This window comes from Mustela erminea, chromosome 7, assembly GCF_009829155.1.
Source record: "Mustela erminea isolate mMusErm1 chromosome 7, mMusErm1.Pri, whole genome shotgun sequence".
Taxonomy (NCBI): domain Eukaryota; kingdom Metazoa; phylum Chordata; class Mammalia; order Carnivora; family Mustelidae; genus Mustela; species Mustela erminea.
Window position 1 is genome coordinate 140,756,735 of NC_045620.1, and position 27,009 is coordinate 140,783,743.

At 56.8% G+C, this 27,009-nt stretch overlaps 1 protein-coding gene across 15 annotated transcripts in view; it reads left to right on the top strand.

Annotated features, from left to right (window-relative positions):
• Nucleotides 1-27,009, top strand: part of MYT1L (myelin transcription factor 1 like) — a 392,068-nt gene that overhangs the window by 307,947 nt on the left and 57,112 nt on the right. For 10 of the 15 annotated variants that reach the window (XM_032353449.1, XM_032353451.1, XM_032353453.1 and 7 more), the window contains exons 10-17: nt 950-1,927; nt 6,272-6,406; nt 10,731-10,821; nt 12,407-12,514; nt 16,189-16,400; nt 22,914-23,164; nt 24,393-24,629; nt 26,753-26,874. In XM_032353449.1, coding sequence (XP_032209340.1) covers nt 950-1,927; nt 6,272-6,406; nt 10,731-10,821; nt 12,407-12,514; nt 16,189-16,400; nt 22,914-23,164; nt 24,393-24,629; nt 26,753-26,874 — 2,134 coding nt within the window. The remainder of the gene's footprint in view (nt 1-949; nt 1,928-6,271; nt 6,407-10,730; nt 10,822-12,406; nt 12,515-16,188; nt 16,401-22,913; nt 23,165-24,392; nt 24,630-26,752; nt 26,875-27,009) is intronic. The other 5 variants (XM_032353456.1, XM_032353460.1, XM_032353461.1 and 2 more) reach the window with 2 other exon arrangements.

Here is a 27,009-nt window from a genome sequence, read left to right on the forward strand (position 1 = left end):
AGCATTAAACAGAATAGTTTTGGGTGAAACATAGGGTCTTTACGTAATTTTTAACATGATGGTGTTTTAACAAGTTGTCCTAAATCTTTGTCTGCGATTGGATATGATCCTTGTTCATATGGTATTTCTACCCACTCCCGAGGCTGGGAGCAGGCAAATCCGGGGTGCCGGGGCACCTAACTGCGGCTGCCAGTGGCCCCCAGATGTGCCCCCGACCCCAGGCCTGCCCTTCGCTGGCACCAGGTCACTGCACACTCTTCCCTCCGTGTGTCTCAAACCTGAGATGCACACGTGGGAACCACCGTGGGTTAGAGGTAGCTCTAACCTCCTCCTGGGCGCTCCTGCTGCTTCACTGCGGACCATGGGTTGTCTGTAAGGGAGAACATTCAGAAGGGCTGAATTCGGCCCAAACATGTGCTTCTGGTACTGAAGGCCCCGTGGAGGTGGAGGGCTCACTGCATAAGCCCAAGGCCTTCCACGGCGCTGCCCGGGCATCTCTGGGGAAAACACGATTTAAAAGCAATTGCTGCGAACATCTGTTTAAGAGTTGTTATCGACTGAAGTTCATGAACCCTCAGAGAGCCTGGTAATAGGACGAGTGACATTATCACGCATCTGTTGGGCTGCAAACAAATAAAGCCGATGAAAAACAAAAGTCACTTGTAAAATTTAGAATGAAAAATTAATATTTTAAAATTACCTTTCCCACATATGCTAGTTTGTTTCAGAGTAACTAAGGAAACTGGTAGTTTGTAGCAAGTGCTTCCTGTGGCCTCCTGGGTGCCGCGCTGCCAGCTGATCTGCCCGCGGGACCTAAACCCCTCGCATGCGGTGAGCGGGGTCGGACGTGCATTGACGTGCTTTCCGTGCTGTTGCAACTAAACTTCAAGTTCTAGCCACTTTTTCCTTTTCTTTTCTTTTTTGTCCCTTTTTTTTATCTTCTTTGCAGAGGACCACCCAATGAGCTGCCACAACCCTCGCATAGCGCAGGACGCGGAGCAGGACGACAACAACAACGAGGAGTACGACAATTACGACGAGCTGGTGGCCAAGTCCCTGCTGAACCTCGGCAAGATCGCCGAGGACGCGGCCTACCGCGCCAGGACGGAGTCGGAGATGAACAGCAGCACCTCCACCAGCCTGGAGGACGGCAGCGACCGGAACGAGACCCTGGGCCGGAAGAGCGAGCTGAGCCTGGACCTGGACAGCGACGTGGTCAGGGAGACCGTGGACTCGCTGAAGCTGCTGGCCCAGGGCCACGGGGTGGTGCTCTCGGAGAGCCTCGGCGACCGAGCGTACGCAGACTCCCTGTCGCAGCAGGAGGGCAGGAACATGAGCTACATGATGCTGGGCAAGCCCGTCAACAACGGGCTCGTGGACAAGGTGGTGGAGGAGAGTGACGAGGAGGTGTGTCTGAGCAGCCTGGAGTGTCTCAGGAACCAGTGCTTCGACCTGGCGCGGAAGCTGAGCGAGACGAACCCGCAGGACCGGGCCCAGCCGCAGAACATGAACGTCCGCCAGCACGTCCGGCAAGAGGACGACTTCGCGGGCAGGACGCCGGACAGGAACTACTCCGACATGATGAACCTGATGCGGCTCGAGGAGCAGCTGAGCCCCAGGTCTAGAACTTTCTCCAGCTGTGCAAAGGAGGACGGGTACCACGAACGAGACGACGACACCACCTCCGTGAACTCAGACAGGTCCGAGGAGGTGTTTGACATGACCAAGGGAAACCTGACCCTCTTGGAGAAGGCCATCGCCTTGGAAACAGAGAGAGCGAAGGCCATGAGGGACAAGATGGCGACGGAGGCCGGAAGGCGGGACAGTGTGCGGCCGTACGAGGAGCAGTCGCCAAGACCGCTTCCCGGGGAAGAGAGGAAGCCCAAGTCCGGGGACAGCCATGTCAAAAAGCCATACTATGGTAAAGGTAATATTTCTACCTAACGTAAGTTGCCTCGTGAACGTAGGAGCTAGGGCGAAAGATGCCGGTGAAGGTCCAGCAGGGACATGGGCGTCACACTCGCTCATGTCACGAATGCACACCTCTTAGGGTCACTTACAGCATTACAGCTGGAGTTTCTGGAAAGCCAACACAGTATTTGTCTGGGACATGCACAGAGCAGCTCACTGTGCGATGACCAGAGCAGACGAGTCACCCGTTACTTCAGCAGGAGACGCTTGCCTTGGAGAGACCGGGCTAGCGCACGGGCACGTCCCGTGATAGGAAACAGTAGCACGAGCCGGTGTTCTCACACACGAGCCGCAGTCTGTGTGGCATGTCAAGAGCTCACCCAGCAGCCAGCCAGTCAGGGACGCAGCACGTGTCGTACATACTGGGTCGGCTCAGTGGCATCATGATTCATACAGTTACCACCAAATGACAGTTATTGATGAAAACCCCCCGTAGAAAACATCCCTGGTAGAACCTGAACAGTAACAGAATGACGGATAGCACAGGACAAGGGCAGCGATGCCCATCAGTTATTGTAAGAGAGTAAGTGGTGGGGGCCGTTCGCTACGCCCGGCGTGGCGGGTCCGAGCCGAGATCAGTAGTGATTGCTTTGGTCTCCTCTTCCCGCCCGCTGATGCCGTCCCGTTGTGGAGACGGGCACGGCACGCGCTTTCTGTTAAAGCACTCAAAATCACCCCAAAGGAGACTTTTAGCAGATTCTCCCTTATGAAATGGAGGGGCCCATATTGGCCTATCTCCTTACATTTCCACACACACGACATGCACGTGTGGCATCAGTACCTCTCCGAAGCGCATGAACTTATGCCGAATGAGTGTCCAGCCTCACGCTGGCAGTAAGGACCGTGTCCACACGTGGTGCGAGCTGCTGGCGATACCACGCCGTGGAGAACCTGGAGACTGTCGGTGTCCCGGTCATAAGAACTAAGTCAGAAACAGTTTCAAAAATGAAACTGGTAATTCCTTAAATCCCTCCCTATTAGCACCAAAAAAGATCTTCAGTTTTCTGTTGCTTTCTACTCGTTCTAAAGACTGAGCTTCCTCGCTGCGGATCTGATGATGAGGGTCAGGACTTTGGTTTAAAAATCAGTTGCCATAGAAACCTCCAGCAATCAGAGAAGCTGTTTCTTGTGTTGTGACCTGGGTGTGTAGTCTCCTCTCAATGTGTACGCGTTGGTCCTATGGCGTCGTGGTAACCAGAGCCCAGCGGCAGACGGACCGCGGCCAGAGGCCCGTTGAGGGCTTGACTGGGCGGGAGCTTGAGCACTGACCGCCGTCTCGGGAGGTGAAGGGACACCCCCGGGCGGAGTGGCGTATCAGGAAAGGGTCGTTTCTTAAAAGCAAGAGGTTCTAGCCCACCCATCCCGCTTGCCTTGGGTGCAGGAAAGACTGTGAAACCGCTCGGGTGTCCGTAACTGCGGTGTGATGTGTCAGAACTCTGCAGCTGGGTAGCTGGGGATCGTGGAGGAATTACACCTTTTTAGGAAGAAATAGTGTCCTCTCTCGCGGGTGGCAGAGCTGGCAGCGAGGAAGGCGGCTCTGTACGTGGGAACGTGCCGGCTCGCTGGGCGCCGCAGACCCTGTGCGGGCCTCGCCTCCTGTGCCTGCTCACATCCCGCAGCTTCCTGTAGGTTCTCACTCATTTTGCTTTGCTACTGTTACTTTGTTTTATTTTGTTCCTTGCAAGGAATGGGATTGAAACCACTTGCTTCCCTTCAGTACGTGGGGCGGGGGAGGGAACGAGCAGCAAAACCTAAGATGTGCTTTTCCCTGAAACGGGGGAAGGGCTGGGGTTTTCACCTTCCGAATGAGTCAGAAGCATCCATTCCTGACTCTGCCCGTTTCTGTAGATTTCTTCCCCCATTTCGTGTGGCATCCGAGCTCATTCCCAGGTCTCTTCTCGGCATATCGATAGGTATGGTCAGAGCCAATGAAATCAAACCGCGCAGGGGTCCCAGAGTGGGGCAAGGAGGTTAATGCCCTCCTTGCTTGAAAAGTAGATCATAAAGAGAGAGAGATGATGTGCCTTTACCAACAAGGCCAACGGACGATTCCTACAACCGCAAAGCGTATCAGTAATCCGCATTTCAAGCTTCGTTGTTGTAAAATTGTACAAATTCTTACTGCATACCATCTGCACAGAATGGTTAAATTATAAATGAGCAATCTTTCCGAAATCTTGAGCTAAAGCAAAAGAAGTTCCTCAGAATCTCTTCCACCCTCCCCTCCCCAAGCACCCACGGGAAAGGGAGGAAGGGGAGCGAGCGCAGTCGAGCGCACAAGGCTTTTTTCTAGGCGTTCTTTGGGGTGGGGGGGGTCAGTTGAATTGCTGGTCTTTTTGCTTGCTTGGTTGTTCTGTGTTTGCTTGAATGTTTGCCTTCAAGGTGAATTGGGATTTCCGGAAATCAGCATGTGGGGGAGGGCATGGCGTGGCCAGCGGCATCGAGAGGAGATTATACCCTTGTGTCCTCCAAAACTGCAATTATCTGAGCCACTTGTCTCTATACAGATCTGCACTCAGCTTCAGAACACTTCGGACATCTGTGATATAATGTAACTTATAGGAAGCTGTAAGTGTACTAATGAAAGAGAGTCATTTCACCATGAATAATAGTTACAATTTAGGTTTTTTGTTTTGTTTTACCTTTTAAACACTATTTACATTTGGCTTGTGGTCTTCAATAACAAATAGTTTCCTGTAAAACTGTTACTGTGCACTTACTATTTTATATTTACATTAATTAAATCATACTAATATTCTGATGAAACTACCCAAAAGGCAATAAAATGCTAGGCTTTTTGATGGCATATGTAAGAGAAACTCCAGTCAGACATTTAGAAAGAGCGGTCCCAACGACAGAATCCCAGGCTGCCTTTGGGGCTCCCATAGCTGCACCCAGTCTGCCCCTCAAGCACGGCCATAATTCAGACTCAGGACCTGAAAAGTAGATTACCTAGAATAAAACGGTAGCTAAAAAAAGAAAAGGGGGTGAGGGTTTTTTTATATAAACATAAAATTGCTTCTATAGTCTTGTGAGCCCTTTGTCCATTCCAAGTTCACATGCGTGACTTAAGAAGAAGGTCCGTAAGAGTTCTAAAAGCTGGAGCCAAATGCACACTTTCTTGGGGTCACAACTGGCTGGGTAAGGAGACATCAATAGGGAAGTGTTACCCCCTGAGGAGATGTTAAGCGACCCTTCCTCCACCAAACCAGCCTGGTCACTACTTACTGACGATCTGTGCAACTGGTTTTCAAAAAACTGACTCAAAAATAGTGCATTGCCTGCTTGCGTTGCTGCCCAGTCTGAGCTTTATTGTAGAAATATCTTCTGGAGCTACTTTCTGCACATTGAAGAGCTGCGGTCCGTTCTGGATATAGAAATAATTTTACCAGCGATAGCTTGCCCTTCTGGCACTTGGCACTCAACCGCTGACCAAAAGTCTGCTCTGTTCCTTCCCGACCAGTGCTGCAGAGAGCCAGCGGGGCTCTGAAACCCGCACCCCGTAGTTTGACACATGCATGCCCAGCATCGTAAGATCCTTCCTCTGGTTCCCAGCACAGATGGAGAAATCAAAACAAATGGTTGCTCCAGCAGCTTCTGATTTTTTTTTTAATTTTTTATTTTATTTTTATTTTTATTTTTTATTTAATTTAATTTAATTTAATTTTATTTTATTTTATTGCCCATCTCCCCCATTGAGAGGGATTTCCACCAATCTGGTCATTTGCTTACAGTGCCTTCTAAGAGTTCAGCATATTTTGAGAAAACTTTCTGAATCTGTGTGTACTATGGAGCAGTGTTGCGAGGTGACAGCCTCCAGCAGTGGTAAAACTGCATCCGAGCGTCAGTGCTGGGAGCTTTCGATGAGACAGACACGCACAGCAGACCGTTCCCACGGCCTTGTGCCCCTGGCTGAATTTCACAGAGCGATTGTGGAGGATCGCCGAGTGGTTTTGCTCTCTGAGAAGGTCACTGTCTCATCATTATTTACGTTGATTTCTTTGAGCAACACAGCTTGTCATGTAACACACGGGAAGACAATTATTCGAGAGCTAAGGTAGGAATAGCCTTTCTTTTCCCCGACCAGCAAAGAAAGTAAAGTATTTTGTGACTCATGATTACTCTGTTGAAGGTAAAAAAAAAATCACCCAAACCGAACGTGCGCAGGTCTATGTCACAGCCTGTCCCCTGACCCCTGTTTCTCTTCTTTATTTATCGAGGTTTCTTCGGTTGTTAATGAATCTCCTTTGTCTTGGACGGGTAAAAGATTCATTCTCTTGACACCTGTTGTCACTTTTAGATCCCTCGAGAGCAGAAAAGAAAGAGAGCAAGTGTCCCACCCCGGGGTGTGACGGAACCGGCCACGTAACCGGGCTGTACCCACATCACCGCAGTCTGTCCGGATGCCCGCACAAAGATAGGGTCCCTCCGGAAAGTAAGTCCGTGTTCCGCCAATGCCCGTGGGGCCGCGCACGCCCACGGCTCTGTCTGTGTCAGCCACGTGCCTCTGTCATTCCATGTCAGCACAGCCCAACCTCGGTCCTCCTCTGCCCGCCCCTTCGGGTCCACACCGGCCGGCAGGGGCTGTCTGCACCCCTCCCGCCGATGGCCCAGGACGGCCGCCCACCGCACCCCCTCCACACACCCCACCCCCGCACACAGCGCCCGCAGCGCAGCTCCCTAGTAGATGGGCTGGGCTCCATCCCGCTTCCGTTTCTGACTTGCTGGGGACCTCGGACAAGTCACTTGTCCCCTCGTCTCTCACAAAGCACACAAGAGGACTCAGATAGTCTCTACCCCACCCCCCTCCCTGCAGAGCCGAGCTCCCTCGAATCCCTGAGAGGAAGGTCCTCTCGCCCAACGGCCGGACTCCATGCAGAGGAGCCGGAGTTGATAGGTGCATTTTACTGCATTTCGCTTGTAAAGTCTGTTTTGGGTCACGGCTGTCCCCACATTTCCACACAAGCGAACCTCAGTGTAGACCAGACGCCTTCTCTTAGTTAGGTTCTGAGAACGCACAATTTTCGGCGAACACAGCTACACTTATTTTGGAACTGAAAGGGTGTCCACGTCTCCTGTCTTATCTTCTCCTCCGCACATGAAGTTTGCCATTTAAATACGACCGTACTGGTTGCTCAGGGGAAAGGCACATTTTCAGAAGCAACCAGATGAGTCTGAGGTCCTGATTCAGAGCCTGAGGTGTGTCACGGATGTTCCTGTGACCTGAGACACAGTTTCTGGAAGGCAACACGGAGTGGCTTGGCTGGGACGCAGCAGGACCACCGGGGTTGTCGAGACGAGTTCTTGGGGGTCGTCTCATCCAAACGGCTCATTTCGGAGTTCTTGAGGCACAAATCTGTCAGGACAAAGAAGTCCCTAGCAGCAGTCAAGGCTTCGGAACAGGCTGAGCTGAACATTTTCAGATGAAATATTTTTAGAAGCGCTCGTGCCTCCAGGTTTTCGGAGGGCCGCTGAGAATAAGGAGCCCGCGTTTCTGGGAACTGCCTTGTGAGCGTGCAGGGTAACGCATCTGAGCGCTTGGCTGGGCCCGTGTGTTACATGAGCAAGGAGCGGGCGTCATGTGAACGCAGCAGCTTCCGTGCCCGAGCGCCGTCCAGGCGGCCGCTCGCACGCACCGGCACACGCAGCCTCCCTCACTCCCTACATGCCCTGCCGGGTGCCATCGGCCCCGGTCCCCCCACGAGAAGAGCGGGGAGCAGATGGCCTCGCCCTCTCTTCCCGGGGGTCAGCTCGGTGCCTGGCAAACTGAAGACACACCCCTGTGGGCAGGCACCGACTTGCCCGAGCAGGTAGCAGAGTCGAGATGGCACTCCCCGCCTGCCAGAGGCCCCAGCCTGTGTGTCGGCCCGGGCCTGGCTTCGCTGCTCCCGAGTCGGGCCGCACAGGCCGAGACCCTATGTGGGCCTCAGGCCCTCTGTGCGCGCAGCATGGGGACCATCGCTGACCTCTTAGGCAGACCTGCCTGATGCCATTTTTCTGGTTGGGCCTCCCAAGTAGAAAATCAGTTCCTTTCCCTGGCTGGGGGATTCTCCCGACTCCTTATTTTCACAGGAAAAGTCTAACTAGTAGAAACGGGCTGTGCTCCCACAGACGGGGGTCAGACCGCACCCGGGCTCACCAGGTGAGCCCCTCCACACCAACCTTGAGACTGCCCTCCAGAGCATCTACAGAAAGCCGTTTCTAAATACTTACATGTAGTTCTTTACAGTACCGTAAGAATTTACAAAGAGAAAAAATTAGAATCCTCGGAGGGGGGGAGAGGGTACTTTTTTTTAGACTTTAGATTTTTTTCCAATTTTTTCTGGGCCAGCCTCCGTCAGTCATCCTCTCTGCCCAGGTGAAGGCAGTCCAGCAGTCAGTTTGCAACATGCTGCCCTAGAAGCACAGACGATGCACCACTGGACAGGATGGGGTTCTGGCCCCCAAGGGCTCCCAGTGCAGCCAAGAGGGGGCCATGCACTCAAGACAGAAGGGGGCCATGGTGGGAGGGGCTCCCCAGTGGGTGACTCCCACCTGCGCCATCAGGCTTCCCAAGGGACCTGCAGGCTTCCCTGGGGCCGCACTGAGCTGGGGTCCTGGGGGGAGAGGGGAGGGGTCTGCGGCTTGTCCAGAGGCTGCCGTGGTCAGCCACATAGGACGCCAGGCGTGTCGGAGACAGTGGCCAGGGATGGAAAGTCTGGGTTGAGTTCAAGACACGCTCCAGACACGGGCAGATGTGAAGGCGGAGAGGGGGAGGGGTAGGAGGCGACACGGAGAGTCCCCGTGGCCGTGAGGACGCCAGCTCCGCGGACTGATGCAGTGGTGGAGAAGCGGGGCCCCGCCAGCAGAAGACAGGATGGCCCGGACTGTTCCGGGCTGGCGGGCAGTGTGTGTGTGGTGCTCGCACAGGTGGAGGGCAGGGGGTGTCCGGGGTCCACAGAGCTCGGCTGCCCAGCGGCTCCCGGGGTCTGCTTTCTCAGCCGGGTTGCAGGAACTGCGGATGGCCTCGCTGGAGAGGAGGCCTGAAGCGTGAGCAAAAGCCCACTGCGGGAGTTTGAGACGGGAGCACATAGAACACGCAGCCAAGAAGAGGGAACAGAGGCTGTTCTAGAAAGGTCCGGCCCACGCGGGGAGGAAGAAGTCCGGGGGGGTGGCATCAGGGGTCACTGACTGCTCTGGGCAGGGGCACGGGAACCACTGCTGCGGTGGAGGTCTGAGGACGTCGGGGGGCTGAGGGACAGGGGCAGAGCGCAGCCACACGACGGCAGAGCCGGGCTCAGTCACGGCCCTGCTGACGCCAGCCCGGGAAGGAGTCCGCGTCTCCGCTCAGTGGGACAGACAGCGGCCATCTGCTTGGGGTCCTCGCCACAGCCGGGCGCAGAAGCTTCTGCTCTCTCCAGGGAAGACTTTATTTCGAGAAGTGTAGCATGAATGGAAAGGAAAGCAGTGCCGATTTGAAAGGGACCCTGTGTCATGGGAAGGGTCTAGGTGATGTCGCAACAGGGAGTTGGGAAAATCGTGCAGAACCGAGAACGACGTAGGTGAATCCGGACCCCAGAAGGGAGAGTGAAGGCCAGGTGGCAGCACAGGATGAACCCTTGTGTGGGAGACGGGGGGCGGGGGCGAGCAGGCAGGGCCCAGGGCCAGGTCCCCCGGGAAGGAGGTCTCCTGACACCTCCTCCAGCAGCCCCCAACACACAGTGAGCTGGCTCACCCTTGTTCCCTCAGTGCTCACCGAGCGTTGACAGGACAACACAGGAGCCACAAGACTAAAGAATCCAGAATGTAGCCAGTATGTAAGGACCAGGACAGGACGGAGGACAGCCCCTGATGGGGACAGCACACAGACTTCAGGGAAGACAGAGATTGCTCTAAAAAAGGAGGAGAATCATACAGAACACATAACCAGTTGGGCAGACTTTGCTCTTCATGGTCTTGCTGTGACATGTACCTCGCTGGCTCCCCCAGGTCTTGCTGCCATGATGCGGACAGTCATATGGGGCCCAGGGCTGGGGTCCTATCCTAGTGGCTTCCCTCTAGCACCTGTCCCCCCGCTCCAACTCCCCCAGAGCAGCAGCTGCTCACTGAGGACCCATTAGGAGAGGACATGCAAACTGTCCAGGCCGGTTACCGCCCCATGTAAACTCAAATACTGTCTCCCAGCAATAAGCTGCTTGCTCCTCCCACTGCAGCACCCCACCCCTGGTGTCCCTGTGATGACTTCACAGGGAACACGACATAACACTTAGTATTGCAGCTTGTCCCACTGGCAGAATAACAGAATACTTGATTCCCAGATGAGAAGTTGTTATTTACTTCGTTTTGTTTAAAAATCGGGTTTGGGAGTCTCTATTCACCCATGACCACCGTGCTGTCTTCATACTGTGTGTTTCTAGAACACGGGCATGTTTTAAAAATTACCCATCGACGTGCTGTTACGTGGTAACCGATGTTCAGTGCCGATGTGTGGGAGATGTGGGGAGGCCCTGCCGCCCTGCCCCCTCGGGAGCGAGTCGGCTACCACGTTCCCGACCTCTGCGGCCCCCACCCAGTGCGCCCTGCTTTGCATGCCAGTGACACTAAGGTTGAGACACCCTTCTTCTTCCTACGTGTGTTTCCTGACCATGTCCATCACAAATGTGTGTAGGACTGTCCGTGGTAAACTAACCCAGCCTTTGTTAAAATGATTGCATATTCTTGTATTCAGACCATTTCTATGTTTTAATGCTGGGCTGTCTTCTCTGCCTCTCCCTGTCAAGTTCTTGCCATGCATGAGAATGTTCTCAAGTGCCCCACTCCGGGCTGCACGGGGCGAGGGCATGTAAATAGCAACAGGAACTCGCACAGAAGGTAAGCAAAGCGCTCCTGTGCCCCAGGCCGCTGCGCTACGTTCCCCGACAGCCCCCCCCACACCCCAGCCTCCAGAGGGAGTGTGCCCTGCACACCTCCCCCTCCTGCCCCGGGAGACAGGCCGCTGTCTGGGAGGGCATCGTGCATGGGGAAGGCAAACTCTGAGACCCCTTTCCACAGAGTCGATTGTTTTCCCTTGTCCCACCCACTCGTCCCGCGTCCCCCAGGAGGCACCCTCCACGGGGAACGCTCAGTTTGCGTCCAGGGGCGGGGAGGAGCCGTGCTGTGCACCTTGTACAGGGAGGGGTTACAAGGCATGAAGACTGGATGGTCTGGGACCTAACGAGGTCACCCCTGAAACTCTGCCGAGACCCCAGTCATCGGTGTGGACATGACCAAAATACTGGCAGAGGCCCAAAGTGCTCGTTGGGGACCGTTTGGCATGACCGTGGGCCAGGTAAACGGGCTTGCTCGGCGTCATACTTTTGCTCTGGACAATCCCAGTCCTCTTACCTCCTATCCTGACTTCTAAGCTGCTCACGAAACTCAGATCTTATCAAACGCTTCTTCACCAGTAGCTGGACGGATCTGTTCGGATGGGTCTTTCAGCCTCGAACGCTCATGCAAAACTATATCCTAAATGAAGGAAACTGTTAGGAGTTCCATCTTATGTTTTGCCCGGCTGTCGGGTAAATTTGGTTACTTGTGTTAAATTCATAATGAAACAAATTGCAACCCTGTGCGCATCAGAGGCCGTCTGGCCTTAGCCTGCAGGAGAAAGGAGCTATCTGCGGAGTGGTAAGGCTGTGCAGAGCCCTGTTTGAAACGGTGTTTAGGCTCCACTGGCTCATCAGTCCTGGGCTTCCCGTGTCCGTGAGACGTGACGGTCTCGACGGTCTCACAGCGTATGCATCCGTACCTACGTGCAGCTCTGTGCAGACACGCAGAGCGTAGACACCGTGACTTCAGGAAGAAGAAAGGCCGAAGCCACGGAGCCCGCACGCTGTCTGTCCCATAGATCCTTAGTTCCAAAACAACACTTCCGAGCGGTCCTAGAGAGCACGCTCCTTTCTTCCCATTCATTCCCCCACCGGGGGAGGGCGAGCAGGGGGCTGAGAAGCCTCAGCGGCTGGGGCAGTGGCGCACCCACCGTCAGCTGAGAGCTCCCCTTCACACCAGTCCGTGAGCTGCTGTTCCGGGGCTTTTCAGCAGCTCATCCCACCCCCGTGGCTTGTCCTCTGCTGAAGCATCCTGGGGTGGAGTCTGTGTCTGTCATTTCCACTCGCTCGTGTCCTCCTGAGGGACACAGAACTGGGCTCGCTGTGGCTGGCAAGGGCTGAGTGTGCTTCATGCACGGACGGCCATCAGGGCCATCCCCTGGAGACCCCCCGGGAAGTCACGCACAGCACAACCATGGTCATTTCTCCCTGTCCTAGCCGGCCCCTCAGGAATGCCCAGGGCAGGTATGGGAAGCTGCTTGGGGTGCTCTGGTGCGGACCAAAGGAGAGGCAGGGAGGGGGCGACGGGGCCCGTGGGCCGCAGAGCCGTGGGCGGAGTCGACTCACTCTGTGCTCTGTCCTCACAGCCTCTCCGGATGCCCCATTGCTGCCGCAGAGAAACTGGCAAAGGCCCAGGAAAAACACCAGAGCTGTGACGTGTCCAAGTCCAACCAGGCCTCAGACCGAGTGCTAAGGTACCAGATGCCGGCCGGTCCTGCCGTGAGATCCACATGTACCTGACCCAGCACCTGGGGCACTGGGGGGCTGGAGGGCTGGGGGCCTGAGGGTTCTGGGGGGCTAGGCGGTTGGGGCACTGGGAGGTTGGGATGCTGGGGGGCTGGCGGCTGGGTGCTGGGGGGCTGGAGGCCTGGGGGCGCTAGAGGGCTGGGGGCTGGGGGTTTGGGACACTGGGGGACTAGGGGTTTGTGGGGCTTGAGGGGGAAGCAGGGGGCAGCGGGCAGCCTCGCTCGGGGGCAGGAACGCAAGTGGTCGGTGGCTCAGTTGTAAGAGCCAAGCCCCCCAGGTCCACAGGGCCTGTGTGAGGTGGGGGCCACCTTGCTCTCTGGGACTCTGTCCACCCACTGGGAGTCTTGAAATGAGAGTAGATGACGTGTTTCTGGTTCTTTCCGGCCAGGAAGGTGTTTTGTTGTTCTGGGCCTGCTAGATGGAAGCGAGGCACTTGCCACCTTCATGAGATGCCCAGAGTCATCCTAGTTTAACTTGGAGCCCAGAACGGAGAACCCACCTGCCTCCAGGCCTTGCGGCGCAGGACGGCCAGAGCCTTTCTCTGTGGGGGAGCCCCCCAGGGGCCGGCCCCTCTGTCCCCAGACACCCCAGGGGTTATGAGCAGGAGGCGGGGGAAGGGCGGCCGAGTGACTTACCTGAACCAGCTCAGTCACGGACTGTCGTGGGAACACCGCAGGATCTCCTGGTCCAACCCCGGTTTCAGTGGAGGAAGGGAGGCTCCCGGGAGGGGCGGAGAGAGAAGCGCCCACCGCAGACCCCGCCGGTCAGCTCTCCAGTCCGCCGGCCCCTCACACCCAGGCTGCGCGGCCGTCGTCCTGACTCCTCAGTGGACACGGTGGTACAGACACGGTCCCAGGTCTTCCCAGGGGGTCCTGCGGGCTGCGGGGCTGCCCCCTCTGGGAGGGGGGAGCAGGTGGGCCCCCCGAGGCGGCGGCCAAGTTTCCAGTCGCAGACGGAAGGGGAGCGCACACGCACACGCACACGCACACGCCGGTTGCGGTACGGGAGCTCTTCGGGGTAAATCTCGTAGGAAAAGGCCGTATTTAACTGGTTTGAACACCTGCTTGGTTTCGTTGTGCATTAGCTTAGTTTTCTGAAAGGACTTTACTGGTGGCTCTACACCCTTTTATCCTTCAATAGAAAACTTAAAATCTTTTTTGTAAGACTTTATTTCTCAGAGAGAGAGCATGAGCCAGGAGAGCTGCAGAGGGAGACACAGGCCGCCCGCGGAGCAGGGGCCCCATGGGGGGCTCGATCCCAGGACCCCGGATCACAACCTGAGCCACAGGCAGATACTTCACCTACTGAGCTGCCCAGGTGCTCTGAAAAGTTAAGATTTTTATGGAAAATGAGAAATACTTAAATAGACAAAAACAAGAAAATAAAAACCACTTATAAGTGTACTATTTAGCGATAAACCCTCAATAAATGTTGGCGTGTGTTCTTCTAGATTTTTCTGTGTGGGGGTGCTAGCCGTCTCACGCGCCCCTGTGAGCACACAGATCACGTTTGTTACTGGCAGCGGGGAGCCCCCCGCCGGGGCTCCGTCCGTCTAGAAGGAATGGCTGTCAGCCGAGAACTGAGGACAGGTAGAGAGAGACCGAGGCTCGGGGCTTCTGTCCACATCCGCCACCTCTAGTCAGACCCCAGAGCTGGGATGAGCCCTGAGCCCATCCCTCCTGGGGACCCTCCCGTTGGGTGAGCAGGCATCAGGCAGGAGACGCTGCCCTGGGGGCCGCAGACTGTGAACACCACCCCAGACAGGAGCCTCACACTGACGCACAGCCAGAAGCAGCTGCCCCGACCGTGTTTCTGTGGCTGTGTGGCCACGGGTCCCTTTGCAGAGGCCAGAGCTGCAGAGAACCACCGCAGCGATCGTGGAACACACGTGTGCGGGCCAGTGTGCATATACGAACGCTAACCCTTCTGTGCCTCCAGCCGGGCATGGCGAGGCGGTGGGACAGGGCACAAAGGGAAGCAGCCACGCCAGCCGCGGTCTTGTCCTCCGGGGTGTCCCTGTGCTCCCCAGCTCCCGGGGCACCGCTCAGGCACCTGTGTTCATGGCGTGAGCAAGGCCTAGAGGACCTGGTCTCCGGGTGGACAGTCCCCACAGCGTCTCCACACGGGCACGCTCACTCAGCGGGCAGGAAAGGAGACCCGAAGGGAACAAAGAGAAAATAATTTAAATCCACACTCGTGGGGCGCAGGGGGCTCAGTCAGGAAAGCGTCTGCCGTCAGCTCCGAGCATGAACCTAGGGTCCTGGGATGGAGCCCTGCATTGCAGGCGGGGTGTGGGCGTCCCCTGCCCAGCGGGAGGCCTGCTTCTCGCTCTGCCTCGGCCCCTCCCCCACTCATGTGCGCTCCCTTGTGCTCGCTAATCAAATTTTAAAATTTTTTAAATCTTTAAAAAATACATAAATCCACACTCATTTAACTAGGAGTTGAAGTCTCCGAGCAGACCGTGCGGCAGGAAGACGTCAGGGCTTCCGTTCCTATTCCGGTCTTCCACTCCCCGGCCGCGGCGGGCCGACTCCGGGACAACTTGTGCACATCCCCAAGGACCAGCTTGTCACCGAGGCCTCTGCTCCAGGCCCCGCTCCTTCTGAGCTGCCCCTAACCTTCTGAAGGCTTGGGGATCGTGCCCTCCCTAGCCCAAACCCTCAGGCCTTGCCCGCCAGGCAGGCCCCCCGCCCGATCCGGTCCCGGGTCACCAGACTCCTGGGAGTCTCCAGAGAGGCTGTCGGCGCGCCTGCGTCTCTCCTCTGTGGTTTCATTCCCTGGATCTTCACCTGGACACTCTGTCCACCCGCCCAGCTTCCTTCCCCCTGGACTCTTAAAATCGTGTCCCATGCCGCGTGCTTTCTGAAGGCAGGGCGAGGGCCTCCCTGGGCCTCCACAGGCTCCCCGGGCACGTGCCTCAGATAACAGGCCTTGGGCGGCTCAGCACAGCACCCGTCACCTTGACAAGAAAAGCTGAATAAATGAAAGCGAATGACTGTGCTGGTGATTCGGGAAAGCCGTAGCTTGATGGAAGCAAAGGGACCCCCGCACACACCCCTTGTAAGTCTCAAGTCACTTCCCCAAACACCATAGAGACCCCTCCCGCAGAGGTGGACGCGGGGACACGCCGGCACTCGCACGCACAGCGAGGCAGAAGCGCGACGCGTGTGGTGAGCACGGGCTCCTCGTTTCCGCGCTGCCCTCTGCACTGGGGACGGCCCGGCCTCGCGTGAAAACACGGGCCTGCGGGCGCCTCTTTGTTTTCTGTTTTCGTGTCCAGCCAGGCACATGTCATCTTGTTTGGGGTCAGCCCACATCCCTATGAGATTTTCTTTATTTCTTCTTTTTTTTTTTTTTAAGGGAAATGTCTTAGTAGCTCACCTCCTTTGGCACAACGCTTACTCTCTGAAGCCCGTGCGAAAGGAAGCTGACGGGCTACCTGGTGCTCCTCCCGCGCCCGCGGGCCATTAGGGGAACGGCTTTCGTGGGGCCGGGAAATCCCACACCCGTGGCCTCCGCTCGGGAAGGCGGCGGTGAGCGGCGCGCCCTGACGCCAACCGGAGCCGCATCTCACCGGCGGCCGTGGGAGGGCGAGCGGTGACTCTTTCTCGTCTGCCCGCAGGCCCATGTGCTTCGTCAAGCAGCTGGAGATCCCTCACTACGGCTACAGGAACAGCGTGCCCACGGCCACGCCCCGCTCCAACCTCGCCAAAGAGCTGGAGAAATATTCCAAGACCTCGTTTGAGTACAACACTTACGACAGCCATACTTACGGCAAGCGGGCCATAGCTCCCAAGGTGCAAACCAGGGATATATCCCCCAAAGGATATGATGGTAGGAGGTGCACACTCTTTAAGTGAGAGTCACGCTTGCCGTTGATAATGTTGTTGTTGTGTATATCCGTTTCCTACAAACTGGTCGAGCATGGGGTCGCTTGATGGGGCCCAAAGAAAGCACGTGCACAGGCCACGCTCACCTGTGTGCCCCCAGGTGTGGGTGAGAAAGATGCCTTCCCTGGATGCTTCCAAAGCAGCTCCTTCGGGCCGCGTTCAGAACGCGGAGACGGAGGCGTCGGCTCATGTGCTTCCCGATGCCGTCCCCGTCTTCATGAACGTCCTTCGGGCTTGGCTCCAGCATGGAGCCGCCTGGGAATGCCAGACGTAGCCCCCAGAGCTCCTGGTCCTTGGAGGACCTCTGCATGCCCCCCTGAGTTCTCCGCCTTGGGTGCACATGAGCGTCAGCTGGGGCGCTCTGAGCATTCTGACGCCCAGGCAGCTCCGGGACCAAATGATTGGCTGCCCCAGGGCCGCTGCCTGTGCGGTGGCCTTCTGTGCGTTACCGGTGACTCCAAGGTGCACCCAAGAGCAGGCAGCTTCTGCTGGTGTCAGCAGGCTCCTTCCAGCAGGGGCGGGCCCTGGCCTGCTTCCCCCTGGGGAGTGGGGCCGGCAGGGCCTCCCGTGGTAACCTAGCTACCACGCCTCCACCAAAAGCAAAGAGCAGGTAGAACAAATAAAGCACCACCTGCTTCTCGAGAGGGCGGGGCTTGTTTGCCCCGGCGGGCTCGGAGCTAGCTCTGGTCGCTTCCTTGCACTCCCATGGTAAGTCGCTGAACAAGACAGGGGTGAGTGGGTCTCCTGATGTCACGTACTGCCTGACTGCCTTTCTGCTTTGAATTCTAGGATATGTGCCCTGAGTTGGCTGGGATGTGGGATGGAGACGTTTTGATGATTTATAAGTCTTGTCTTGGTGTTCTGTAGCAGAGGAGAGGAGATGTCCCTTAAAGATATTTTAGCTCTTCTCAGAAGAAGGTATTTAATTAAAATCATAGCACACCAAAAAAACTCATTGAAAGTGAATGGCTGGGGAGTTCCAGAACCTCCTCACCATTCAGGGTGAGTCGCCGCACGTGTTTCTGACGTAGTCATCACTTGCCTTAATAACAATCCGTGCGCACAGGGAGCGAAGCTCGGTCGTTCTCTGGTGTGTCGTGTACTGACTCCTCGTGCGCATCGGTTCTTAACACGGAGGAACAAACATGTAAGTGGAAAAAAAGACAATGGCTTAGGGTATAGCAGAAAGTAATTATTTTTGCTTTATCATAATTTGCCAATTTCTGGTTTGTCATCATTTTATCCATGTGACCGAAGGGCTGCACATGAGGGACCGAGAAAGCAAAATTCACACAACGTCTCATGTGCCTCACGGCGGCCTGGGGAGGCGCCCCGGGCTGCTTGTCTCCCACACCTGCTCGCTGCCGTTGGCCTGTGCGGCCTGGTTTCCTTGACCTCGGCGTTACGGTTGGACTTTGGGGGAGGTCGTGACCAGTAGAGCACATTTTCATGCTTTAACACCCATTAGTGGATTCGAAGTCAAACCTACTTGGTCTGTCCTCAGAGCGGAGTGACACTGAACAGGTGAACCCTTCTGGGTGTTGGTTTCCCCAGGAACGGGGTGGCCGTCCTAGTTCCCATCCTGTGGGCCGCCCGGCGCTATCGCGAGGGTCGGGACAAACGTGGGACGACTGCCGTTCACTCTCCCCCCACCCAGAAAGGACCTCTGGTGAGAAACCTTGGCTGCGCCAAACTCCTCACCTGGCCCACAAGGAAACAAGAATAGGGAACAAAAACTTCAATATTGGGTCTTTAAGAAACAAACAAAAAAAGAAAAAAAGGAAGGAAAAGCAGCTTTTACTGTGATTTACTGAAAAGAACAGCAGTGACTCCATTTCTCTCACACTAGATGCATCTAACGGATTATTTTTTTAAAAAGATTTTATTTATTTATCTGACAGAGAGGTCACAAGTAGGCAGAGAGGCAGGCAGAGAGAGGAGGAAGCAGGCTCCCCTCCGAGCAGAGAGCCCGACGCGGGACTCGATCCCAGGACCCTGAGATCATGACCTGAGCCGAAGGCAGCGGCTTAATCCTCTGAGCCACCCAGGTGCCCCCATCTAACGGACTTTTAAAACTCCAAAGGAAATGCCCATGAGGATGAGAGTGGCTGGGTCCGTTTTCTCGATAGGGTGTGAGCGGAGAGCTGTCCCTGAAGCCAGGCAGCACAGAGTGACGGCAGCATGTGGCCGCCTGCGGCAGTGACCTCCCCCGGACTTGCCGCGGGTGCAGAGAACGGAGTCATTGCTCCTGAAGAGAAACTGAAATGAGCCTGTTGCTGGGGAAGCATAACCCTTGGGAGCAAGGGGTGGGCCGCGGAGATGGCCAACAGGGGAGAAAAGTAGGACTTTCATCCGCTGTCTTCGGATATCACACCGTAGGTCCCACCGCCTGTGTTCCAAACACTCAGCACACGCTAAGTGAAGTGCCCGCGTTCTTCCAGACACCAGCTAGTTGCTATCGGTCTTTCTGTCTGTCTGTCCGTCCACCCATGCATCAGTCATCTGTTACGTGTCATCTGTCTGGCTCTTCGTTCCCTCTGGATAACAAGTGTCAAGGAGGAGCAGGGACCGGCCGGAAGGCCGTGGGACGCACGCTCGCGTAGACAGTGAAGCCAGACGTCCGCTCAGGAGGGATCAGCAGGAGGTTCATCAAAACGGCAAATCTCACACTTGAGCATGAGCTTGAGTAGAAATTATGCAGAAGTAGAAGATCCATGGGTTGGTAGGGAGGACCTGTGGCCTGACGTGCCTCAGAGTGGGGACAGGCACCTGTGCGGCAGGTGAGGAAAGGGCCCTGCGTCCCCACCGTGCTGAGGAGCTTGGGGAGCTCTCCGCCGGGCGTGGAAGCCCGTGTGCAGGGGAGGGTGGGGAGGGGCAGAGGTTCCCAGACGTGTCTCGGCCCTGCCCTCACCGTGAGCAGCGGGTCGGGGTCTCCCCAGCCCATTTGTTACAACGAGCTGAGAGTGGTGCTGATGTGTTTACACTGTTGGGTAAAAGAGAAGAATCTGTGCCATGTAAAGATTACATCAAGGTCCAATTTCAGTGTTCACAGGTGAAGTCATACGGGCCCGGCCGCGCTCCTGCATCGTCGGTGACCGGGCCCACCGCGCAAGGCAGAACCGAGTGGTTGTGGCAGAAAAGCCCCGACTGTTGTCCAGTTCTGACAGAAACAGCTGCCAAACCCAGTCAAGACCTCTCTGCTCGGGTCTCTGGGCAATTTATCACCACTCCAAGCTCTGCCCAAACCTAGAACCCCATGCGCTCCCCTTGTGAGCCTCCCTGTCACTCCCAACTTCTGGATTCTCCAAGCTGAGCCTGTGATCGGCTCTGGACTTCCTCTGTGCTCCTCCAACTCAGCGCCGCCCGACGTGCTCAACTTCCCACTGTCTGCCCTGGGGCCCTGTCCAGGCCTCCTGCCGGCAATGGCTCCCAGAACTCCTCAGGAGCCATCCGGAGGCCCCAGGACCGGGCCTCTGGCCTCCTCACCCTTCCCTGCCCCGGCGCTCCCTGGAACCCCTGCCCTCCTGCCCACACCTGCCAGCGGGCTGCCCCACAGCCCGACTGCTCCAGAGCCTCTCGGAGCTGAGTCCTCCTGGAACGTCCCTCCCGGTGGTGCCCGTGCAGAGCCGGATGCCTGTTCCTGGCCCTGTGCAGCTCTGGGTCCCCTCCTTGGCGGGCTCATGGGTAGACACCTTGTCTTCCTGCCGGGCCGTAAGCTCCTGTCCTCGGTCTCAAATCGCTGTGCCGGTGCCGGCCGAGCAAATGCTGCCTGTTTGCATGAGTGAGTGGGAAACGAGGAGTCTGTACGGGGAGCCAATGCTTTAAGTCACAGGAGCAGGCGGTGCGCAGAGCCCTGAGCTGTATTCTCACAGGAAAGCTCCTTTTCCAAGTAGCACTCACCACGCACAGAGCCGCGTGGGCACCGTGAGGGTCGGGGCATGAGGGAGCACGGCCCTCCGGGTGCACCCAGGTCCCCCATGGCATGAACCCTCAGGAGGCGCACCTCCAGACTGTGCTCTCTGTCTGGTTCTCACGGAGCTCTGGGCTTCACCTCTTCCATTGTGTCAACACAGAAGAAGGTGGACATTCCAGGTGGGAGACGCACGCATTTAGGGAGACTCACAAGTAGGGCAGGGTGAGAAGAAGGCTCTAGGTGAATGTGGTTGTTCTTTTTTTTGCCATATTTAGCCAGTAGGAATCCCCTAGAGTCTTTCTCCGTCCTGCAAGAGAGAGAGAGAGTCCTGCACGGGGGGTTTCTCAATGCGGTGCGAGGCCTGGCGGGCTGCCACGGAAGCCGCACACGGGGAGGCGTGGCCTCCATCCCACCCAGGGACAGGCCAGCACCCAGGAGGACAGGGACCGGTGCTGCCTGCTGACCGATCGGAAAGGGGAGAGTGTTCTGTCGTGGCCACCGGTCCCTGCTGCTGGCTCTGTGAGCGATTTCCAAACGAGCGGTGATTGTGAGGACCTGCACTCTTAGTTTCCTTTTGAACAAAACAAAGATGTGCTTGCATTCTGTGACAGGGCCCAGGTGTGTGGCTGCCTGTCCCGCCTGCGTCTCCTGGATCGGGCTCGTCTGTAGTCGCCCCCAGGTCACTCACCTGCCAGCACCCTGCCCGGTCCTACCAGACTCCAGCATCTGGCGAAGGAGACACCCTTTACCAGGAGTCTGGGGCCATTTGCTGTACACACATGTCCTGCTGACGTTCCCCTAGAAACTGAAATGTGCTTATTTCAACATGAAATGGCCATTTTCCTTATTTATATGCATTCCATTATTTTTCTGAGCCAGCGGCCAGCCCTCATTAGGGAAAAGAATCCTCAAAAGTACTTTCGCGTTTCTCCCACAATTTCTGTGGTGTAAAGCCACAGACTTGAGCCCCAGGGAGACTACCCCAAGCCGCAGACTCCGTGTGGTTCCCCGTGCCTGCTGTGCAAGTCCCGGGGGCCGACCCTCGAGGGAGGGTCTCTATCGGGTCCCCCTACATTGCTGCCTCAGCCCCGTGGGACGTCTCTGTGCTCGGACCCCACACCGTGCCCTCCGATGCTTCGATATGTGCACCCGCAGAAACATGAGGAAGGGAAGGCCATGTCCCAGACAGGTGTGCTGGTTTGTCCTCACAGAGAGGGACCCGGCCGGCACAGACTCCTCCGGCTGCGGGGTCTGAGTGTGTGCAGCCAACCCTCTGGTCCACGGGAGGGGACCTCCTTCAGATGGCCGCCTGCCCGGCAGCGGCTCAGTGACGTTCAGTGGGGGTCGGGGTGGCGCCCGGTGCCAGCACCACTGGGCAGCCCAGTGGTGGCAAAAGTAAGGGCGTCTCGGGTCCAAAGCAGAAAGTTATCCGTGACAAAAGCTCATCTCAGTGTTCACTCACTCTGAATGTGGCGCTTTGGGCAGATTCTTGGTGTGGCTCATGGTGACTGACCGCGGTGGCTGTGTGGGGTCCGCTGTTTGGTTCTGTGGTGTTGGCCCCTTCCTTTGGGAGGAAAGCACGTGCACGCCCTCCCAGCGGGGTACTCAGGTCCCAGACCGCTAGGGACAGTGTCGGACACGCAGGGAGAGCTGGCTAAGCTCGCTTCGGAAAGGACATTCAAAGAGGCATGCGGGTCGTGCAAGAGGGGCTTGCTGGCGGAGTCGAAGACACTGTGAGGGAGACATCTGTGGGGGGCTTCACCCTGGCTGCTCCGTCCATGGGCAGGACTCCAGGGGAGACCCGTCCGCCCTACAGGGGACACCCTGTGACTGTGCTGCCTTTAGCAATGGCCACGGACCCTTAACAAATCAGCCACCAGGGTTTCCCCAGCGGTGGGCCAGAGGAGACTTCCAATCCACCATGAAAGCAACATTTGCTCCAAGTACCCGTATGCTCCTGGTGACTGGGCCTTTGCCCCCTGTGTCCTGTGAGCCAGGCTCCCTGCAGGGGACAGCACGTGGGACAGCGTGTGGCATGCGCTGCCCTGCATACCTTGGGCCCAGCCATGCCCACGGATGTGCCCTGTGCCACTTCCTCCACGTGGCTCTCGATGCGATCCCCAGGGTGGGGCTCTTCTCGGGAAAAGGGGTGCTTCCCTCCTGCGTGCCCAGCAGGCCGCGGAGGCCCCTCTGGGCTGAAGGGACAGCCAGTCTCTGGGGGGAGGGGGTCTGTGGGCCCGGGCCACCCGCTGAGCGGACGGGCAGTGAGGACCGGGACACCCGACCTTCGGCCTTGAGCCAGCTGCCCCTTCCGTGCAGCAGGTGGCCGAGTCCCCATCAGGTGCGGCCGTAAGCGGACGGGCAGCGGCCCCACCGCGCACCCAGCGCTGCCCGGGAAAGGCCAGACGGGCTCTTCCCCTCCATCGCCGCGGGTGTCCCCGGGGCCGTTGGGAGGGGCGTGGTGGGGGTGGCGGGGCGCGTGCCCCGCTGTGCTGTCGGCCGGCGGCGGGGACCCAAGTCATCGCCGTGCCCGTGTCTCCCCAGCAAAGCGCTACTGCAAGAATGCCAGCCCCAGCAGCAGCACCACCAGCAGCTACGCGCCCAGCAGCAGCAGCAACATGAGCTGCGGCGGCGGCAGCAGCGCCAGCAGCACGTGCAGCAAGAGCAGCTTCGACTTCGCCCACGACATGGAGGCCGCGCACATGGCGGCCACGGCCATCCTCAACCTGTCCACGCGCTGCCGCGAGATGCCGCAGAACCTGTCCACCAAGCCGCAGGACCTGTGCACCGCGCGGGTACGCCCGGTGCCGGGGGTGGGGGCATCCCAGAGCCCGCGACCCTGCCCCGCTGCCCTGGGCAGACACCCCACCTGCTGGCCCGGGCTGGGGCGCGGCCCTGAGCGGAATCCAAGGCAGGCGAGGGCAGGGGGAAAGGAAGCAGCCCCTTCCCATCTTTTTTTCTTTTTTTCTTTTTTCTTTTTGCTCTATTAAAGCTAAGACTGAGAGGATTTAGTCAAACATGATGCAGGTCAAACCTGTAAGCAGGGGCGCTCCCCGGCACGAGGGGCTCCGGCACAGTGACGCTGGGCGGTCTCGGGGCGGCAGCCTGGTGGGGCCCCCTCCCCAGCCGCTGCCTTCCACTCCGACATCCAGAGGGGAGGCGCCCGACGCGGGAGGGGGCAGCTTTCACGCCGGCGCTGAAATCAAATGTCCGCTCTAGAGCGCGTAACCCTCTGGGGACACAAGTGGTGGAGTGTCGGCAGGATTCCCTGCTCTGTCCTGCGTGCATCCTTCCTTGCCTCCGTGCTCCAGAGAGGCGAGCTCTGCACACTTCTTTCTCTGTTGGAAAGCATCGTTTTTAAAAAAAAAGAAAGAAAGAAAGAAAGAAAAGAAACTCACCCAGTACGTCTATTTTTTTTAAGTCAGGTGGCTAAACCGCAGGCTTGCTGGAACAGAGCAGGTCAAGGATTCCTGGAACTGATTGCACATCCCCCTCCCTTAAGCCCGTCAGCACAGGAGTTCGTGCTGGAAAGTGAATTCTCGCTGCTTCTCCCTTGCCCCTCAGTGTCTCTCCCTCATCTCGAAGTGTTCGCATCCGTGAAGCGGAGCAAGGATTGCTAAGCATAAACGCGTATCTAGCTCTGATCTCTGAAATGTTATTTGAGCTGGAATAGAATGGAGATTAGGTCCCTGTTTGATTTTCTTCTGGCTTATTTCTAAGAGCAGGGACGCACCGCAGGGCGAGGAAGGTAAGGAAGGATGGTGCGTCCGCTGTACGCGTGTGACACAGAGAAGAGACAGGTGTTAGACGACAGGTCATCAGCTGGTGAATAGGGGCGTTCCCCTGCCATCCAGTGTTGTGGCCAAGCGCAGGCCAGCACATATGACCCAAGGGACCACTTCGGCTCCCTTCAGGAGTCCATGCACAGGAGGCCACAGGAGGAACCCAAGCTTGAATTCTGCACTGGCTGAAAGCAGGGCTGCAGCTGGGCCTGTGTGATCAGTATGTCTCTCTGTCCCGCAGAACCCTGACATGGAGGTGGACGAGAATGGGACTCTGGACCTCAGCATGAACAAGCCGCGGCCACGGGAGAGCTGCTGCCCGGTCCTGACGCCCCTGGAGCCCATGTCCCCCCAACAGCAGGCGGTGATGGGCGGCCGGTGCTTCCAGCTGGGCGAGGACGAGTGCTGGGAGCTGCCTGTGGACTACACCAAGATGAAGCCGCGCAGGACAGACGGCGGCGACACTGCCGAGGTCCCCGTATGTCCCCTCCCTGCCTGCGGGCTCGGGGTGTGGGGTTGGGTGTCCATGGGCTCCCGGGGTATGACCTCCGCCAACAAGGGCTGAGCACACACTTCGCTGACCAGGGCGAGATTTTTCACAAATGCTGATTGGGTGAAACAAATCACAAACTCTCTTCAATGATGAATTTTCTTCTCTCTCATGTGCATTTTGATACCAGTTATTTCTCTAAGAGAATATGTCAACAGCCAGCCAGTCCATTTTTCTGGTGACGCGTTGCTATAAAGCACGGATCTCCTTGCGGATAGGGAAGTGCACGTCTTAAATGCTTCAGTGATTAGCTGCGAGCTATTAGTTAGCTCGCCCTTTGAAACTAAGGGTAGTTTCTGTTCTCAAAGAAACCCAAAATATTCAGACGGTATACTCCAGCCCTGAAAAAAATCGTTTTAGTACTATCACCTAAGTCTTTGTTGAGCGCACTATTACCAAACACCTGTGTCAAGAACATATTTTTAAAATACAGATCTCCCCTGCAATCCGAACATAGAGCTTGCCTATGGAAGCGTCCCTAAGTCGAATGGCATGATTGATTGATTTATGTAGAAAATAGTTTGAGTGTTCCCAGACCCCAAAAATTACCTCTCAGGTTTTGATTTTCTGAACCTTAGGACACACGTTGCTAACAGGTGCACAGATAACCTGAGATCAAGCCCAGATGCTCCCAGACCCTGCTCCAAGCCCTGGAGCTCGATGCCAAGAGGCTGAGCCTGGTTCCCGGGGACAGGCGTGCAACAGAGCCGTTCCGGAGGCTCAGCCTGCACCTGCCGCTCCCACAGCTCGCCACAAAACCAGCACTGAATGCTACGTGCACTTCTTGCCTTTTTTGTAAAAGCAAAAATATTATTTGGGTTTCTTTCTTAGCAAAAGCAGGTACTAAAGTGGGTCTTTCAGAAGAGCAAAGTGGTGTGTCATAAGCTTTGGGAAAGTGGGGGACACCTGTAGCTACAATGGTCACACTCAAGTTACTGAAGTAGTTAAAATATCCTCTGGGCTAAGAAAAGAAATGAAGAAACAGTTGTTCTTTGTTGTACTAGCTTTTTCTCCAGTGTTCGGTTCTGAAAATTATGACATCTTCTTTATTCATGGAAAAAATAAAAATCCTTTTTAAATACAATAAGGAGACCACCATGAAAGCAATCGCTTCTTAGAAAAACAAGGAAGCGCAGAAAAGGGAGCACTAGCTATTCGTAGGATTGGCGAGAGAGGCACCTGGTCGTAAGGCCGTCACGTCCTAAAGCCCGTTAGCGCCACCCTCCACGCTGATGCAGGCACCCGGCGCCGCGGAAGAACAGAACCGGAGCGGCAAGGCGAATCCCGGTCCTTTCTCTCCTGCGGTGCTAAGTCATTGCTCCCAAATAAGGCGTGGCGTCTGAGTCTCTGAATTTATCTTAATTAAAATTAAACCCTCATAAATCGACAGACGTGTTTGCATCACACAGACCGTCCCAGAAGTGGAACCGCTCTCCTGCGTTCATGGGACGCGTCTGCGGGGCGTCGCCATCTATGGGGATTTCTTAGTTACTGCAGGGCCACTCGCTATGGGCACGGGAACAGGGCTTTAGAGTAGCGGGAACCGCGACAGGCAGCTCAGAGGGTCTTCCCTTGCCTTGGGCTCTAACGCTCGCTCAGAATCCTCCCGGATGGTTGTAAAAGCCTCATCCTAAAATGCCTGTAGGGTTCGTGGTGGAGCTTTGCTGGTCCGTGTTGGATGAGAGGGGGCGAACCCCAGCAGGTGCCCCCGGACCCTGAAGGAAAGAGACTGGCTGAGAAATGGTGTCTCTGGTTTCCAGACCAGTGGCCTGCCCCCTTCTAAGTGCCCCGGCAGAAGCCCCGAGTAAGGCCCTGCCCACCGACAGGAATGCATTTAGAATGTGGGGGCAACTTGGTGAGAGACTGAGGAGCCGAGTCCAGGCCGGCCCTCTCAGAAGCCCCCCGGGCCCGGGACAAGGGTGTGGCCGGTTTGAAAGGCTCGGGGTGCGGGAAGAGGGGAGCGCGCCGAGGCGGCCGGCCCCGGGGCCGCGTCCGTGCTCGGCGCGCGGCGGGGTCCCCTGCGCGGCCCTGAAGCCGTGTTTTGCCTGCAGCCGGAAGACTTGGACCCATTCCAGGAGGCTCTGGAGGAGAGAAGGTACCCGGGAGAGGTGACCATCCCCAGCCCCAAGCCCAAGTACCCCCAGTGCAAGGACAGCAAGAAGGACTTGATAACGTAAGCACAGCGCGAGCTGCCCGGCCGCGCCTCCTGACTGTCCCTCCCTTCGGCTTATTTTTAAAAACCGATGTGTCCATGCCTTGCCGTTGGAGCATGCGACGTCCGCAGCACACGAGTGTCTCCGGCTGCCGG